The sequence below is a fragment of the Panthera tigris genome, chromosome A2, assembly GCF_018350195.1.
Source record: "Panthera tigris isolate Pti1 chromosome A2, P.tigris_Pti1_mat1.1, whole genome shotgun sequence".
Taxonomy (NCBI): domain Eukaryota; kingdom Metazoa; phylum Chordata; class Mammalia; order Carnivora; family Felidae; genus Panthera; species Panthera tigris.
Window position 1 is genome coordinate 98,238,054 of NC_056661.1, and position 20,065 is coordinate 98,258,118.

The 20,065-nt window shown below is 38.8% G+C and overlaps 1 protein-coding gene across 2 annotated transcripts in view; it reads left to right on the forward strand.

Moving 5' to 3' along the window:
• Window positions 1–20,065, forward strand: part of DYNC1I1 (dynein cytoplasmic 1 intermediate chain 1) — a 307,556-nt gene that overhangs the window by 245,067 nt on the left and 42,424 nt on the right. For both annotated transcript variants that reach the window (XM_042977393.1, XM_042977394.1), the window contains one exon: window positions 2,620–2,764. In XM_042977393.1, coding sequence (XP_042833327.1) covers window positions 2,620–2,764 — 145 coding nt within the window. The remainder of the gene's footprint in view (window positions 1–2,619; window positions 2,765–20,065) is intronic.

The following is a 20,065-nucleotide window of genomic DNA, read 5'->3' on the forward strand; positions in this document are numbered from 1 at the left end:
TTCTGCCCGGGGCCTGACACATGGTATGTGAGGAGCTAAAAATCTATATGGAGCATAGAGAAATGACAGTCTCCAAATAATATAGAGAAATGCCTTGGGGCTCTTCCTCCCCTTCAGGGAGGCTGGAATGGTATGAGATGCAAGTCACCATGAAGTTTGTAAGTGATAAGAATTCGGCCTTGGTTGAGAGATCGGCAAATGCCCCTGGAAAACCATCAAGATGAAGTAGAATCCAATAATTAGAATTATTGTAAAATTGCATGCAAGGCTTAATGAGTGGCTTCACCATCTCTTGAAAGGTTCGCTGTGTTCGCCCTGGTACTTAATTTTCTTTCACTTTAGGAGTTCTAATTCAATTGATTTTTCATCTCTTCTACTCAGCCCAGGCTATTTAGATTTAATGAGAAATCAGAAATTGTTCCAAGTTTATGCTCCTGTGTTTTTGTGATTTGTAGAAGCGATAAGTGATGTGATTCTTCCATTCACACAATATGAGCTGTGACGCTCCTACTGTTCTACACATAGCAACAAGCAGTATTTCCCCTGCTCACATAATTTAAAGATGAGTAGGAAGATATGCCTCATGGTTCCATGCCCATAAAACTGACGAAAACCATGCATTAAGGTTTTACGAGAGCATAAAAAGATCTGATAAAATTGTTCATTCATGCAAACATTCGCAGCACACCTACTTTGAACAAAGCACATTGCTCGATGCTTCCAGGCACGCAGACATTATTTAAACCTGGTTTCTGCCTTCAAGAAAGTGATGATAGTGGGAAAGATAAATGCACAAATATCTGCCGTACAGGTAGAATGTCATACGTGGCATAAGAGAGGCACAGAGAGGGCTGTGGACCAACTATGGAGTCACAGGTCTATCTACACATTTATTAGAATCAACAGGCATATAGGTTCTGGTGGCGTAATTCAGGACCTTAATTATCTGAAGGCTACAGAACATGTTCATTGATAACCTTCAGGGGTTTTTTTTTTTCTTTTTTAATTTCTCTAATGTGAATACCGTTTTACATGATGAACATTTTTGCTCTGTGGCTATTGTCCTTTTTAAGCACAATCAGAATATGCACTATGGTTCCAAAGAAGGGTACCCAAGGTAAAAACCACAAATCTTTTTACAACGAGCTTGATTTTGCTTCTTACATTGGTCCATCCATCTGAAATATAAAATACAGATCTTAATAAAGTTGTAACATAGCAAGAATTTGGCTTAGTAATTTTAAATGGGTCACATAGGGCTACGGGGGAGTGGTGGGAGATTTCTATTTTTCAACTAACGTAGAGAAGGTGAAAATCCACTTCCATAAATTAAATAAGGTCCTCATTTTGCACCCTATAAACTCTTTCAGGATGCTGTTAAGAGCAAGTGGAGTCTCACCAGGGGCCACTTCAAAGATCAGTTCCTCGTGTTCTTTAGAACAGTTTAAATGATCACGTGTGGAACTGCTGTTAGCAGTTTCACTGGGAATAATTTTTGAGTGCCTGTTACATGGAACATGCACTGTAGCATTTTCTCATGATTTCAGATTTTGCCGAGCACACTGACATTTATTGGTGCTCCAGAAACGCAAATGTTTTAATAACTTAATTCATTTCGCTCTTCTTGACATAATATTTAGATTCCACAATCCCTAAGTATTTGTCATATTTATAACCTCATGCACATGGATTTTTAAAATCCAGAATTTCTGGTATATTTTTTAAGTGGGTATGATTATGTGCAGACTACTGTGTGATAACAGGGCTGGAAATAATCCCAGCTTAGTTAAATAAGCGACATATGTCCTCGGATAACTTTCAAAATATGTATCACTACTTCTCAAGTGTGCTTCTTTTTTTTTTTGGTGGGTGGGGAAGGAAGGCCTAAGTTTGTCTATTTTCCTTTATGGTTTCTTTCAACAAATATTTATTGAGCACATACTATATGCCAAACACTTGGCAACAAGAAAAACCAAGCACCAGCCCTTACAGAAGTTATATTTCATAGACTTGAAAACTTCTTTTAGCAAAACCATTATTTTCTAAGTATCACATTGAAGTTTTGCATATCATATTGTGGTGGGCAAGGGGTTCCACAAAATAGCACCTTTTCAGATAGTCAACTTTATTTAAGAAATTCCCTTGAAAAGATAAATGCAAGTATACAAGGATATGTGGAGTTTTGTAGCCAATGGGGTTCCCGAAGGAGTTAAAATGGAATGTGTGTCCAATGTCATCATAAGAGTCTTATCAAATAAATATGAAAGCTTCTGAGATAAAAAAGTATGTATGTTTTCCATTGATGTGCTATACCAACGATGATAGGATTTGAGAAACTTCTAAAAAAGGAATTTTAAATGACAAAATTTGATACTAAATTGTGAAGGTTAAAAAGATTATATTGCTCCATATTATTTTTTAATCATTAAAAGTAGTCAAGAATTTTACTTCTCTCAAGATAACTGTGAAAGTGGTTTCATTTTTGGTGGTTTATGGTTGTTTTTCTAAATTACAGAGAAGTAATCATGCAGAGACAAGTTTGGTTTGTTTTTTTTTTTTTAACTAATCGCTGCTTTGCAGAGGTCACTGAAATTCTATTCATGTGTGGTCTTCGTGCAGCAAAGCAGGTATTGGTGAGGTCTTTGAAGGTCACCAAGGGCCAGTGACTGGAATTAACTGCCACATGGCTGTGGGCCCAATTGACTTTTCACACCTGTTTGTCACGTCATCATTTGACTGGACCGTCAAACTGTGGACCACAAAGGTAAGAATACCCTGATTTAAGATCTCAGGTAACACATAAGCAAAGAGGACAGTTTTATTGTTCACAGCCTGCTGGTGAGTGCAGTCTGCCTCAGAGCTAAAAGCTCAGTTTCTCCATCCACTTTATCTATTTTAAAATATGTAAGTAATACTTGAAAGCATTCTAAACGTGAAAAGTCCCAACAGTTCAAACAATAATAAAATGGAAGTCCTTCTTTGCTAACACTAATCCTGCCCACAACATCCCCTCCCGCGCTACCATCTGAACCCTCTCCCCAGAGGTGACCCTCTTGGAGCAGTCTAGTGTGGGTTCGGTAAGCACTGACTTACATGCATATGTACTTATGGAAATATGACTTGAGACTTGGTGTTTTGGTTTGGGGGTTTGGGTTTTTTGTTTGTTTGTTTGTTTGTTTGTTTGTTTTTTGAGCCCTTGGTGGCTTTTAAGCTGGCAAATGGCACTGTATTAGTTGTGTTTTCAAAGGCAATTCTGACCATGTTGGAGAGCCAAGAAAGGAATGACCATCTAAAAGAAAGGCGCAGTAGTCCAGGGAATAAATGAAAGCAGCATAAACCAGTAGTTTGGGGTGGAAGGAAACAGATGGATTCGAGAACTGTTTATAAGGTACAGGCAACAGAAATTGGTGACTGATCTGATACAAAGATGGTGAGAGAGGGAGTCATCAGGAAAAAACCCAAGTTATGGCTAGAGCAACTAGCAATCTGTGCTCATCTATCAAGGCATTCACTGCATGGAGACATTAGAGGAAGGGCGCGTCGGCAAAGAGCATTGTGCGGGTTAAATTTAAGGTGCCTGGGTGGCACGATTCACGATCTCCATCAGACGGTTTGATATGTGGGATGGAAGCAGAGGGAGACCTCTCGACTGCGGGTACGTACTTAGTAGCAGTCAGAATAGCAATCACAGAGCACCTGGGTGGCTCAATCAGTTAGGCATCTGACCGGCTCAGTTCATGATTCCAGGGTTTGTGAGTTCAAGCCCTGCATTGGGACAGAGAGCCCACTTCAGATCCTCTGTCTCCCTCTCTGCCCCTCCTCTGCTTGTGCAGGTGTACTCTCTGTCTTTCAAAAATAAATAAACGTTAAAAAAAAAAAAGAATAGCAATCATTATTATAGTCCAAGGAGTGTATTTTAAAAGAAATGTTAAGACTAACAGGGAGCTTGGGTGACTCAGTCAGTTAAGCATCTGACTCTTGACTTTGGCTCAGGTCATGATCTCATGGTTTGTGGGTTTGAGCCCTACATAGGGCATGGAGCATAGGGCTCCATGCTGACAGTGCAGAGCCTTCTTGGGATTATCTCTCTTTGCCTCTCCCTCCACTTGCATGCTCATGCTCTCTCTCTCTCTCTTACTCTCAAAATAAATCATTTAAATAAACTTAAAAAAAATAAATGTGAAGAGTAGATCCAGAAAAACAGGACTGTTTAGGAACTAGAAAAGAAGATTAAAAGAACACCAACCCTTGGGGCGCCTGGGTTGCTCAGTCGGTTAAACATCTGACTTCACCTCAGGTCATGATCTTGCAGTTCATGAATTCGAGACCCGCACTGGGCTCTATGCTGACAGCTCAGAGCCTGGAGCCTGCTTTGGAATCTGTGACTCCCTCTCTGTCTGCCCCTCCCCTGCTCATGCTCTGTCTCTCAAAAAATAAATGAACGTTAAAAAAGAAAAATTTTTAAAAGAGCACCAACCCAAGAAATAGGGGGAAAAATTACAACTTTGGGGTACGAATAGAGAAGAAGAGGACATAATTGGCCTCGATTATAGGAAAAACAACTCACCTATAAGAGAAATTCAATTAAAACCAAGTTGAGAAACTTCTTTTCAGCTATCATACTGACAAAAATTCAAAAGCAATATAATCTGTGATAAGACAGAAAGAACCAGCCATTCTCATACATTGCTGGTGCAAATGGAAAATGGCACAACACTGGAGAGAAGAATTTGGTAATATATAAAAAATAATTCACCATGCATATTTGCTCATTGTTAGAGCAATTCCTGCTTCTAGGAATCTATGCCAAAGGTATACTAGCAAAAATAAGAAAAGACATCTGCAGAAGGAGATTCATTGAAAGGCTACTTTGAATAGCAAAAGACTGGAAAGGACCCAAGAGTCCATCAGTAGGGCTCAGGACAAATCAAAAGTAGTGAACATCCACACAAGAGAGAACCATTCAAGGAGAGGAAGAAATGCAGAAGGTTTCTTCATACTAGTATGGAGTGGTGCCTAGGATGTATTTTTAAATGAGAAAAGTAAGGTGGAGAAAAGTATAAATAGTACACTGTCATTGTTTAATATTTATACATGTTTAAGATGTTGGAATGATAGACACATATACACAAAATTATTACTCATAGGGAGGCAGGAGGCTGAAAGAAACAAAGAGAATAGCTATACTTTTTTTTTTTTTAAATACTGTGTACTTTTGGTTTGGGAACGATGTAAATATTTTTCATAATTACAAAATGAAATAAATTTTAAAAGTGGTTCCTAAAAAATGTGAAGTAACATGAAATGAATCACCCTTACTGTGGTTCAAATAGGAAGCAAACCCTTATAGTAAGTATGGAATGATTCAAAGTGACTTTAAAATCCTGTATTTTGACTCTACAGCCCGAAAAGGATATATTTTAAAGATAACAGGAACTCGATAAAAATTTTTAACTACTTTTCATACTCACATTGCTGGTGGTTGTATTGTTACTTTACTCTCATACCATTGTATTTGTATCACGAGATAAATGAAATGGCTGCATTTGTGTCATTGAAGAGTGATATCAGCTGGGTTGAAAGAAGATACAAATGCATGAATTGAGTAAAATCTCTGTAGTAATCCTGAATACAGGTTGTATGCGTCAGTAAAAACTTGTGGTGTATGTTACCTTTAAATCTAAAAAATACAGGGGCACCTGGGTGGCTCAGTCGGTTGAGCGTCCGACTTCAGCTCAGGTCATGATCTCACAGTCTGTGGGTTTGAGCCCCGTGTCGGGCTCTGTGCTGACAGCTCAGAGCCTGGAGCCTGTTTCAGATTCTGTGTCTCCCTCTTTCTCTGACCCTCCTCTGTTCATGCTCTCTCTCTGTCTCAAAAATAAATAAATGTTAAAAAAAAAAAAAAAACCTTTAAATCTAAAAAATACATATTCAAAGCTCTATTTACCAAAAAGGTCCAGAAACAATGAACAATTCAATAGCAATGAGACTCCTGGTGTCCAGATTGTGCTCTGTAAATACCAGTTTCACTAAAAGAAACCAGAGATTCTAAAAGAAATTACTGATTCTAGATCTGGAGCAGGAAATGTATAAAATGAAGCTGGAATATTTCATCATAATAGAAATCAAGGAAGCTACCAAACACTGCATGTTTCTTGTCAAAGGTCTTAGCAGCCAATTTGAATAGGCTTCTGTCCAAAGAATATCAATAAGGTAATAGATTCATGAGTTCATAATAATACTGAAAAAAGGGGGAAAGAACCTCATTAGTCATATTTGGAGAATTTTAGGGAAACAAATTCAATATTTTGGAAATTAAAGAAAGAATCAATTATTTAAATTATTTATTCTGAAAGATTTAAACATTTATTCTGTCTTTTCTATATGATTTGTATGTCAGGGCTACTAAATAATTGATAAAGGGATGTTCTAGAAATATTCCAGCTAATAGAGGAAGATAAGATTTGCTTATCACCACTCTGGAACCTCTAATGATTTAGGTAATGATTATTGCTGATAACATTATAAAAATAGAAACAACTTTCACAGTTATGGAAGTATAGAATACTTCTTTTGAAGTAGATTTGTCCCCCAAATAAAATTCAAATCCTATCAATCCACCAGATCTCTAAATTTAGAAGCAATTGGAGATAAATAAGCTAAATACTAAATAATACTACAGAGATGGAATCAGTCAAATTAAGGCTGTGGAGAAATCTATGGCACAGCTGATCTCCTTTCTGCAACATTTTCTTTGAAAACCTTTTTTTCAAAGAAAATAAAAGAAATGGAGGTGGAAACTATGTATCAAAACAAAATAGAACCAAACAATACTTGAGACATTTCAACCAATCTTAAAATACTAATCCTGCATAGATCTTGATCCAGACAAGCAACCCTTTGAAAAAAGTGGAAGGTTATCAGGAAAATGGGAAAATTGACTATAACATTTGATGATATTTACGGATTATTATTTTTAGATGTGATAATTATATTTTGATCATCTTAAGTGGTTTTACCTTTTAGAGATGCACACTGAAATCTTACAAGAGAAATCACATGATGTAAGAAATTTGCTTCAAAATAATCAGTTGGGAAGGGAGAGCATGTGGATATAGATGAATAAAATTGTGCTATATTGATAAGTATTGTAGCTGGATATTGATATTCTTCTATTTCTGAATGCATTTAAAATTTTCTATAGTAAAAAAAAAAGAAACTAAAAAAAAAATAAACAAAAGAGAAGGGAATGACCAACAGTAACAAATACTTCATGGAAGTATCGTCAAGACTAAAATGCATCCATTGTATTCGGCAGCCTCACTGTGCCCATGGCAAGTACGGTTCCACTGGCATGTTGAGGATGGTACATGAATAACAAGGAGTTAAGGAGTGAGTGAGAAGGAAGGAAGCATTGAAGAAAACTTGAGAAGTTTGGCTATGAGGAGAGGAAGATGGGAGGTAGAGAGAGAGTTTTCCTTTTTTCTATTTTTTTTTTTTTTTAAAGATCACAGAGACACTTGAGGATGTTGCTGTTGTAGAATAGCCAGCAAAGAAAAAGAGTAGAAAACCTGCAAGTGTAAAATGGAGAAAGGGCCCTGAAGGTGTTGGGGTAAATGAGATGCATAGCATGGGCAACGGATAATATTGATATTTGGGCAGTGGCATGCCTTCTGTTGTAACAAAGGAACAGGAAAGGAAGGGGATGAATACGCAAGTGGGTAGGTGTGGTGAACGAAAGCAGAGGGAACCCTCCTGGGTTTTCTCAGTGAAGCAGGATGTGAGGTAGTCTGCTGAGTGGGAAGCTGAGGTGCTGAAGGGAGCAGGTTGCAGCTGGCCATGGGAGAGAAGAGGAAGAGCTGATTAAGGAAGCAAAGATGGACTCTGGGAGGTGTCATTCTAATTATAGTGGCATCTATCTTCAGGGCCGACTTCCTCCAAGAGAAATTAGCAGCAGAGATATGGATATGGATGAGGGGGACACTTAGTTAGATCCAGGGCCAAAGCTTTCCCAGAGTGCAATGGCGCGACAATAGAACATGAGATTGGAAATAAGGACAAGAGCATGTGTGATGTTAGAGGCTAAGGATTCTATGCTCCGGAGCTGAAGGGAAATGAAAACAGGAGAAAGTAAAAGAGCAAGGGGTTGGAAGCCTCTAGAAGATCAAAGAATAGGTATGAAGGAAGGAATTGAGTAAGAGAATTAGTAAAATAAGAGATTATTGTTAAAAATTGGGATGTTTGGATTTAGTAATGAACGACTGAAATAATTCCAAGTGGTAAAAACAAAACAAAACAAAGCAATAGCTCCAGGGTGTGGTCATATTGTAACTGAAGTCAAGCAGACATGAAGTTCATTGGAGCTGAGGGGGTCTGACTGGGATAGAAAAGTACATAGCGAGCCCCATGCTAAAGTCACCAGTGAATTAGGAAGAGAGATCAGAAAAGGTAAGGATGATACAGAGAATGGCCTGAGCTTAAAAGAAGCAGGACTTTTTATAGGACATCTACACCCTGGAGAGCAAATAAGAAGCTGACCCTCTCCCTCTTCTGAAATAGAATATCTAGTAATGAACACTTTCTCCTGGAGGACACAGCAGGGGCGGTGGTGAGCTTATGAGAGAAGTGGGGAGGGAGGTTCCCCTGAGACAGGAAGCAGAGGGAGCTTTCCATGAAAAGCCTGAAGATGGAGGCAAATGAGTTCATCATGGAATGGGACATGGAGAGCATGGTGGAAACATCTAGAAAGGGGGAGAGCACTGAGTGGTTGGTGCAGGTAAAACAAGTACTAACAGAGATTTCTAGACAATGCTATGAGAATTTAGCAAAAATAGGGAGGGGAGATACAAAAAAAGGAGCCTGGAATTCTGAACAGAATGCTAATTTTTGCAAATTCTAGTGAGGACAGCAAGCAAGAAGAAAGGATTAAAGTACATTGCATTGCCCACCCTCCACCTCCCCATCACACCAGATTTCATCATTAAACCACAGTCAGGGGAGGCTTCACATTGAAGCAGAAACTTTGTTGGAGCACTTTACCTGGCAAACAGAGGACAAGGCTGCATTCTAGCAGCTGAATCAACAAGAAGCCATTTTCATCTGTATGGTTAAAAGGTAGGGATCCACTCAGGAAATACATGCGATGAACTGGAAAGATAGGTCTATACTTGGTTGTGTAGATTTATTTTTATTTTATAAATTATGGCAAGTCATTTTAGGACCAAATTAATCAAAACTTAATTCTAGGGAGTTTTCTATGGAAGATGAATTTGCAGGGACTGGGGGTGGTGGAGCAAGACCACCATTTACTGAGGTCATACAGTATGCCAGGCATTGTGCTAAATATACTACATGCAATACATAGTCCATTAATTCCTCCCAGTAAACTCATGAGTAGTTGCATTGCTCCATTTTGTAGAAGAAGAAATAGACATAAGAGAGTTGAAATAACATCCCTGGTGTGCTCAATGAGAGCCTGGGGTATTCAAACCCAAATGAGTGTGACCCCCAAAGCTGTGATCTTTTCCACACAAGCATGCTAAGCCCAGAGACAGGACATCCAGTTTTAAGGCTAGTGTGACCATCCAGGTGAGAGTCAGAATTTTGGCAGTGGCAGCAATGGTGAGTTTCTGGAGAACACAAGTCTAAGAGAAAGAAACAAGCAGATGTGACCAAGTGACTGGATTTGAGAGCAGAGTCAATGACGATTCTGATATTTCTGCCTTAGGCATCTGAGTAAAAGACTGATGGTGCCAGTGACTGAGATAGAAAATAGAGGAAGAGCAGGCTTATGCTGGGGACAGAAAATTAGCAGTCTGGGGCATGCTCCAGCTGAGGCACCTGGAAATTCCTAAAAGATAATCGAAAATACCAGAACTCAGGGTTAAGAGTGTAGGTAAAAATCTGCTTTGATCTCAGGGTTGTGAGTTCAAGACCCACGTTAGGCATAGAGCTTACGTTTTTAAAAAAATCTAGATATGGCAGTGATCAACCTATAGTCAGTCATTGATTCCAAGAGAAAATTAAGAAGAAAATGTCAATTGAAGAAGAGAGGGTACAACGTGGGAACCACAACTGCTTCAGGAAGAGAAGGAATACATGGATGGAAAAGACAAGAAGAGGGTGACATTGACCTCAAGACAGACTGAGGCTGGTTGCAGAACAAGAAGAGCAGACAGGAGACAAGAAAACAAAGATCACTCTTTCAGACTAGGGGCCAGAACTGAAGGAGACAGAGTGGTGGCTAGCAGGAAAAGCCAGGCCCACGCTTGGTTATTATGCTTTTTTTTTCTCCCAAGATTTTATTTATTTATGCTGACAGAGAGAGAGAGAGAGAGAACTAGCAAGGGACACGCAGAAGGAGAGGGGACAGAGGATCTGAAGGGAGCTCCATGCTAGCGTCAGAGAGCCTGATGAGGGGCTCAAACTCACAAACTGAGATCATGACTTGAGCCAAAGTCAGATGCTTAAACAACTGAGCCACCCAGGTGCCCCCAAGATTTTATTTAAATTCGTTAGTGAACATATAGTGTAGTATCAATTTCAGGAGTAGAATTTAGTGACTCATCACCCAGTGCTCATCCCAACAAGTGCCCTCCTTAATACCCATCATCCCACTAGCCCATGCCCCCTCCCCCCTCCCACGTCAACCCTCGGTTTGTTCTCTGTCATTAAGAGTCTTTTATGGTTGTCTTCCTCTCTGTTTTTATCTTATGGAGGAGCCAGTGAAAAGTGCAGATTGATAGTGAGTAGACTGAAAATTGAGAAGGATGATATCAGGTGCCAGTGTGGGGTTGGGGAGGGGAGTAGAGGCAGGACACTGCTAAGGCTGGAGAAAGATTGGATGGGTTTAGCTGAATGCAAGTGGAAGGCAGAGCAGAGAGAGAAGGTCCCTGTTCTCTGGTGAGGTCAGAGGTGTGCTCATCCACTGACAGCAATGGGAAGTGGGATATGGTAGGGAGAGGAGGGGAGCTGCAGGTCATGTAAGAGAAGGGACAGCCCCCTGCCTCCAGAAGATGTCTGGATGGTACCAATTTGAGGACCAACTGGGGCCAAATATCAAAGATGCATTTCATAGGTGATGTCTAATGCTCCCCCACCCCAGACATTCTGCATGTCTAGAGACACACAGAGTAGGAGCCAGCAATCTGTGTTTTAATAAGTCTCCAAGCGATCCCCATGCTGCCAGAATTTGAAGAGCCATGCTCTAATCCAATGTGAATTTCGGTCTGAAACTCCCATCCTACAGAGCTGGTGGGACAGTTCATTTATTTTGAGGGGTCCTTTCTCCTCAGGGTTGTGTTAGGAAACTGGGGCGCTAGTTCAGGAGGCAGGGAGGAGAATGAAAATCATTGTCCCACTCCCCAAATCAGGTTTCCTGGTACAATTAATACCCTACTTGTTCTGGTCAGAGATTTGTACTATGAATATATTTGAAACACCAAATTAATCATAACCTCTTGTGATGATGTCCTAGGAGCAATGGTTACACTTTATACTCTTGGCAACACCTGCTAGAGTCCTTTTCCTCTTCTTAATCTAAACATGTGTAAAATTTAAAGGAAATGGTAGCAACATCTAAAATTACTAGTCGCTTTTGCAAGACTTACTGAAACTTTCAGTCTTCATATAAAGGGCAAAGTGAAAATATTAACACTGTTCTGAAAATACTGGAAATTAAAAAAAAAGAAAGAAAATACTAGATATCAAGGCTTTGAGTTTTTTTTTTTTCTATTCTTATTGACAATGAGAATTTTCAGATAGGTGGAGAACAGAGACAAAAATCAGATGGGTAATTATTTCTGGGATGCTTCTGACAATAATGGTTAACTTGGTAATCTTTATTTTAAACTCATTGTGCAACTTGGAGTCATTTGATCATTTAAACAAAGGTGAAGAAGGTTTTGGTCACTTGATAATCAAGTTACTGATCCCCCCACACTTAAAATTATGTCCCAGTCCTTTTGGACAGCTATAACCAAATACCCAGGCTGGGCAGTTTCTAAACAACAGGAATATATTTCAGTCAGTTCTGGAGGCTGGGAATCCCAGGATCAAGATGCCAGCATGGTCATGTTCTAGTGAAGTCCCTCTTCCTGGTTCACGGACAGCACTTCCTTGTGTATCCTCAAATGGCAGAGGGGCTAGGGAGCACTGTGGGGTCTCTTTTATAAGGGCACCGATCCTGCTCATGAGGTACCACCCTTATGGCTTCAGTGTATCCCAAAGTTCCCTACCTTCTAATACCATCACATTGGAGATTAGGATTTCAACATATGAATTTTGGAGAGAACACAAACATTCAGAACATAGCAAGTTGCAAATTAAATAACATAAAAAAGAATCCTTCAGATGGTAGAAAGAGTTGATGCTAAGAAATAAGACTTTGAACCAGTCAGGAGTGAAATTTTAAAAGTAGCTGCAATATAATACTTTGTGTATAAAAATAAGCATAGCATAAAGATAACCCCCAAAGAGCTTTTTTTAAGTTTATTTATTTAATTTGACAGAGAGAAAGAGAATGAGCTGGGGAGGGAGGGAGAGAGAGAGAGAGAGAGAGAGAGAAAGAGAGAGAGAGAATCCCAAGCAGGCTCTGTGCTCCTGGTGCAGAGCCTGACACGGGGCTTGAACTCATAAAACTGCAAAATCATGACCTGAGCCAAAGTCAAGAGTCAGACACCCAACCAACTGAGCCACCCAGGCACCCCCACACATGCATTTCATATATTCTACTACCAAGAATTCACATTTCTAACACAAATATAGAATATTAGGACAGAACATCTGTATTCCAGGGGAGAATGTCACACCGCAATTAGCACACTGAGCAAAATGCATGCAATCTTGAGGCTTGCAGCAAAGTCCATATCCACTCACTCTGCATAAGTAATGTGATTGCCAAAGAGACAGTAGCACTTCACACATTTTTAGACAGAGAGAAGCTATGACTTCAAAGATCAAGACCAAAACATAAAATTTCTGTACATAGGATTTCAGAAACACTGTAGTTTAATGGAAAAGCTTATTTGGAGAAAATGCTAATCATTGCCAATCCTCTTTGTGATTTGAAAAATTAATATTACTGTGAACTTTATATATGGTTTCATTTAAATTTCCCATGAAGATCGTACAGGTTGAATTTATGAACTGGGAAAGGCTAAAGGAAAGACATAATACTGTATATTTTGGGGGCATTTGGGCTTCTGAGCAGTTCCCAAAAGAGTGGTTTAGTCCATGAACACTAACTAACTGCATTGGCTGTAGGTGGAAAATTAACCTACCTAACGGTGTTACAGGACCTTAAAATTTTAACACGATTCTTTCTGGTTTCATTATCAGAGTTAACTTAGTAAGAAAGAATAAGTAGTGACAGAGGCTCGCTCTTTCTTTCTTTTCTTTCTTTTCTTTTCTTTTTTTTTTTTTTTTTTTGGTCAGAAACTAAGGCAAAATAATTAATGGTGTACTTTTTTTTTTTTTTTAAGCATAGTAGCACAACCATTTTTGATAGCAAGAGAGCTTTGTTCATCACTTTGATTATCAACATACTGTATTTTAACTCCATGCAAGGGAAAGAAAGAATGACCCTTGCCTTAGTGGATAAAGAGTAAAAATATAACCATGTGTAGAAAATAGTGCTGTTGGGATGCCTGAGTGGTTCAGTCAGTTAAGCTTCCAACTCTTGATTTAGGCTCAGGTCATGATCTCCTGGGATCGAGCCCCAAGACGGGCTCTGCGCTGTCATTGCAGAGCCTGCTTGGGATTCTCTCTCACCTTCTTTCTCTGTCCCTCCCCTATTTACACTCTATTTTTTTTCTTTCTATCTCAAAATAAATAAATCAACTTTAAAAAAATAGTATTGTTATGGTTGGTTATCACAGAGGCAGTATATGAGAGGGCCCAAATGAACCTCAATAGGTAGAGCAAGCAATCAGACGTGTCCTAACGGGTGTGTGCAGGTAGAACATGGAAGTTACAGAGAGTGTGAATTCTCTACCTGTCCACATGGAAGTTTCTCGTGGGAGATCTTCCCATGTGAAGTCCCACAATAAGCATCATCTGTCTCTCTTCCCCATATGCCCAACTTGCCCTTCCCTCTAACTTTTTGAAAACACAACAAAGCACAGACACCCACTCTTGACCTTGCTGCCTCTTTCCCATCCTGTTTATCTTCTGCCTTTTCCCACCAACTGCAGTTTTACCTCCTACAACCTCTTTATCTCCATAATCACCACTAAACCTCCTCCTTCAAAAATTGCCCTGATCTCCTTCTTGCCTGATCCGTGGGCATTTTGCCATTTTCATTTCCTTTCATGACTTTGCTGTTTCAGTAATGTTGAATAGTCCCTTGGAGCATCCTTCTTTAATATATCAGTGAGGCTGTTTTTAAGAGAGTAGTAAAAAGCTGCATACTTAAAAGTCTATCTTTGATGATTCTTTTAAAAAATAATAAAAAGAAATGCATTGCCTGAATAAATTCAATTGAGTACCAACTCTTACCTTTTACTATATCTTAGCCCATTACATTTCCCATCCATCAAGAAATACTGGAGTTGATACTTAGAAATGAAGTATGAACTCTTGGCTGGATTAAAACATTCATTATTCCACTCAGCTTTTCTGTTTGCTGAGGTTTTGGGTAATTTTTTTCCTGTACTGTAGTTTAGCTTAGTGGCTAGACAAGTTATGAGTCTTTGGACTTTTTATCATTGCATCCAGTTTGGAAAGTTTCATTGGGCTCCAATTAAATATTGAGTTAATATTTATTTTGGTCCTGGTACAGCTTCATAAGGATTTAGGTTCTTGATACTGTTTGTGTATTTGCCAGCTCAGTCTATTCCTTTAGTCTTCAAAGAATTTGAATTTCTTCGCTTGTATGGATCATAGCTTCTGAATCCTTTCTGTGTTAAAACTTTGGGGCCTAAAATTCAATTCTTTTCTGTTGACTGGTCAGGTGTACAGTCTGACTTAACCCATGTGTTGGCATTGGATGTGGCTTCTGGACAGCACCCTGGGATGCTGTTATCCAAGAATCTTTCACGTCACACATTTGACTGATGGAAACCATGAACTTCTCTCAAATGTGTCTTGACACTGTACAATTAACCCACATCTCAGTCCTCTCTCTAATCTTTTAATGAAACGGAGTATCTAAGAACCAGATTTTCCAAGTGCCTGAAGGATGATGACTTTGCACAAATTAGAAAGATAATCTTCAATTGCCAAGCAACTACTGTGAAATCAATAAATATTACCTATTTCACAATGACATCCTCTGCCAGAGTTTAAATACAAGATGACAATCTTACCTGATTTTTTTTTCCATCTTAGCTACTAGGAAGGAATGATAATTTCAATTTTTTATGAATAAAAGAAATTGGAAAAATTTTGTTTTTAAAGAAAAACATTGTTTTTTCCCTTTAAAATGAATTCACCAGAGATGATTATGTATTATAATAAATGTTAAATACACAAAATGTTATTACACATACTGCAATAATAAAAATAGCTTTGTCTTGTTCACTGAATCACATTTGGTGTATGTAGAATTTCTATCCTCTCCCTGTAAGACCATGAGCTCCCTGAAAGTAGGCTCATATTATTTTGTCTGTATCCCCAGTACCTGGCATACTGCTTGGCACCTGGTAAGCACTTAATAAATCATTGAATTAATACATGGATGAATAATCCCTGGGTTTTTAAGAGATGTATATTAAAGACATACTGTAACAAATATTTAGTTAGCAGTGGTTTTGAGCAGTAAAACTCATAGTCATAATTTAGAAATATAATAATTAGAAAACTGAGGTTAAGCTTTAAAAATCCTACTAGGAAATATTCAAGAAATATAATTTTGGGGGAAAAAAATCTAAGGCAACCATCCAGGAGCAGAGTGGCCTCTTAAATATTTTTCTTACAAAGTAGATGAGTAGGATTCCAATTAATTTGTGAGAATGATCTGAAGAGCTGGGCAACCAGAATATGTGTCCTTAGCCATGTCTTGCACTCAAGAGCGTATTTACCCGAGTGAGCAAGAGAAGAGGTTCCTCAACAGGCTGGCAATCCCCTTTCAGTGCATGCAGGTGCCCAGGTGCATGCAGGAATGCTTTCTAAAGATACCCCTGGGAAAGTCTGTCCTTTGTGGAATATGACTCCCCCTCCCCCGAAAAAAGGGGGCTCAACTCTCTCTAAATCATAGCTTATAAGAAAAATTCCTAACTCAAACTGAAGCTCATGGGGAAAGGATAGAGAAGGAAATGTGCTAAAGAACCTTCTCAAAGTAGGTGATATCCAAACTGAGGTTTGAAAGATTTAGGTCAAGGGAGAACAGGGAAAGACATTCAAGTAAAGGGAATTGAATATCCAAAAACCAAAGCATGGGATAATTGACACCCTACTTGTGTGACTTTAGGAAGGTTACTCTGCCTCTGTGTGCTGCTGTTTATTCATCTATACAATGGCAATTACAATACTGCCTGTCTCATAGGGGACTTGGGAAGCTTGAATGAGTTAAGTCTATATAAAGCTCTCAAAACAATGCCAGGCAGAGAGTAGTAAGTACTATGAAAGGAGTAGCAATATAGTTATTACTATTAAATATAGTTTTTGTTGATATTTAGATTTTAAACTGGTTTAGTTGGGCTGGAGCAGTGGTGCAAGGTGACTAGAAGGGAATAATAAAAGGGTGCCTCTGGGGACAAAAAGGGACCAGATGATGAAAGACAGTCTGTGATGCCATGCTGGAGTATAGACTTTGCTCTGAAGATGATAAGAACCATAACTCATGGTAAATGGGGCCTCATCGCCTGTTGCATAATGTCATGTAGAATGAGACTAAGCACTGAAGACATGTCACCTTCCCCTCAGGACTCTGACCCACAACATTAGCATAATGTGCTACATGTGATGACTGCTTCATCAGATTACCAGCAATATGTAGGTTCCACCTTAACTCCTCCACACATCCATTGGCCCCTCCTATCCCAACATTGCTTGATTGGAGCATTAATGAACACTCTTCCAATTCTACCATATTCAATAGGAGCATCTTGATTGACAAGAATGTTTGCTTTTGCAACCCTTCATGAGGCTTCCTTCCCAATTCACCACTACACTTAAATATGCAGATGATAGGCATCTGGGTGGCTTAGTCCCTTGAACATCCAACTTCAGCTCAGGTCATGATCTCACGGTTCATGAGTTCGAGCCTTATATCGGGCTGTCTGCTGTCAACACAGAGCCCGCTTCAGAAGGCTCTGTCTCCCTCTCTCTCTCTGCCCCTCTCCCACTCATGCTCTTTCTCTCTCAAAAATAAATAAATAAATAAATAAATAAAGTAAATATGCAGATGAAGCCCAATCATGATGATAAAGATTATAATGATGATAATAATCATAATAATAGAAGCTGCATTCAACTGAACACTTCCACATGACTCGCATTGTACTAGTGCTGTCACATAATTTTAGGTGTATTTTTGTAAATACGCTGCCCTGGGACCCCATCTTGAATGGATTGCTGCAAAATTGTCTCATCTGAACTTTCTGCCAGCTTTATGTTTACTTGTTCTTCCATTGTTTTTTAAAAAATTTTTTTAAATGTTTATTTTATTTTTGAGAGACAGAGCGTGACTGGGGGAGGGGCAGAAAGAGGAGACACAGGATAGGAAACAGGCTCCAGGCTCTGAGCTGTCAGCACAGAGTCCTATTCAGGACTTGAACCCACAAATCGTGAGATCATGACCTGAGCCCAAGTCAGCGCTTAACCGACTGAGCCATCCAGGCGCCCCTACTTATTCTTACAGTGTATCTGCAATTGGACTTTTCTTTTTATCAACTTATAATTATTTTTATGTTTTTGAGCCAAAGGTATATTCTCTTCCTCATCTTTCCCAGTTTCAAGAAACTTGTGTCACTGGTGCTTCTAATTCTCACCCGGAGCCCATTAGTTTTTACACACCTGTCCCTGCCCCATCATGTCCTGACTTCTCAAAGAGGATTTAAATATGGCAGGACAAGAAGATGGAGAAACTGTCATTTGTCCCAGGTCTAAAGAAAGTACGTGTAAGGATTTTTTCTTAGCATATTCTAATGCCAATTACTTTTACAATTTCTACTTATTTCTTTAACTTTGTTGACTGTTTAGTACAATTTGCACACTTTTTTTCGGAAAGGATATTACTTTGTCCATCTCTATCCTGTGTCTGATATGTTTTAGTTTGCCAAGGTTGTACTCAGTATGGAACGAGTAGAATTGGACCATTAGGACAAATTACTACTTTATCAATTTAGGACAATAAAAATTGGGAGAATGTTCTCGTTCTTCTAGTACTTTGTAAAGAATAAATAAAAGTTTTGTAGAGGAAAAATAAATACACTTAATCTTTGAAAACTCTTATTTTCTCTTCCAAAGGAGAGTAAAAGGCCCTCCCATAAATTCTGGGGAAACAGACCTCAGTGTTTACTACTGGAAACTCACCAGCTCTGTGGAAGTTTCTGGAGAGGAATGTTGTGGAATTGGCGGTAGAGTGAAATAGTGTTCTCTCCTGTCCCCTGGTTCATTGGCTTGAACTAAGCCCAAGTCAAAAGTAAGAAGAAGTCTCTTATAAGTTGTCAGTTTCCTCCTCACTTAGGACCTTCCTTAATGATTAAAAACTTAACTTTTAAACCAGATTTCCCCTTTACAACTCTGCCAGACCCAGCTACATTAAGAGGTGTAATGGGTCACCAATCCAGGAAGGTTATGCTTGAGGCTCTTGGCTTCTACCCACTTACGAAATTTAATTTATACCTGATTGGTTTGATTTTTCTCTCCTTTAATTGCCCTCCTTTAACAAAGATCTGTAAATGAACTGAGATTTTAATTCTTTTGCTAGTAAGACAATTTCTTTAATATAGCAATCCATCAAAATGCACCATCAAAATGAAATGTGAAATATCTATTGAGTATGTGCGTGTGTATGATCTTGTTTCTTCTTTCTACAGTATTTTGTGTTAATCTACATCTGTAATGAATTAGAACAGCCATGCTCTTTTCTAACAATGCCCCCCACCATCCCTTCAAAAAGTCTGTCTGTTTGGAAAAATAGTTCCTTAAGAGCAGGGAATGACCATGTCAAGGTTGTGACAAAATTAATACCAATGTCTCTGAGGTTGGTGTCTCTCCATGTTCATTCTTCCTACATAATCCTCCTAGGTAATCTTCCTATAACCTTTCATTCTACCATCTCCTTTTAGTACAACATGAAACAGTGTTTGTATTTTGTGGAACATAAACAGGAATTTTTTTTAATGGTGGGAGAAAGAGTTCCTTGATTTTAAAAGATACTGAAAGAGTTAAAGTGAACGAATATCTTTAGCAGGGAGGTCTTTTTAACTTATTCTTCAGAAATGGGCTGGATATATGGCATGCAGAGATCCCCAAATTTATCTGGATATGGGACTCATTTTTGCCCAAGCATACTGAGAGAACAGTATTCCTTGGAACATAGCTCTGGAAACTCTGACTGACATGGCCTTACTTGCTTTCCTAATCATTTCAAACACCTCAACCTGCATTTCATGGTTTTCTACCCTTTTGGACAAACATCTAACCATTAGTCTCAAAAGTTCTAAATACAATCTTTCCAATTTGTGTTTCCAGTAATAATGTCAAACAAGTAAGCAAAAAACACAAAAAAATAACAAAAATAAAAACAAATCTAGTAAGGACGGAAGTGATTAATGAATTTGAATATATCTAGAGAGAAAATAGAGAGAGACTGAAGTATAGGAAGAATGAAGTGTTTAGAAACAGTATTTGGAGATGGAGGTGTGTGACGAGACTCTGAAAGCCATGGAAAGAGCTTTCTGTGAAGTCAGGTCCGATGCCAGTACCACATGGAATCATGATTAAATAAATACACCACTTTAAAAAAATAAAGAGACTTTATGTCCTTCATAGAATCAAAGTCCATGTGTGGAAATCAGAAAGAAAGGCAACGAGAAAATCTGGTTTAAGTCATAGATATCAGACCTGAGGGGAAGTCTACAGATCCCCTGTTTAATTCCCAAATTTTCTCAAAAAGAAA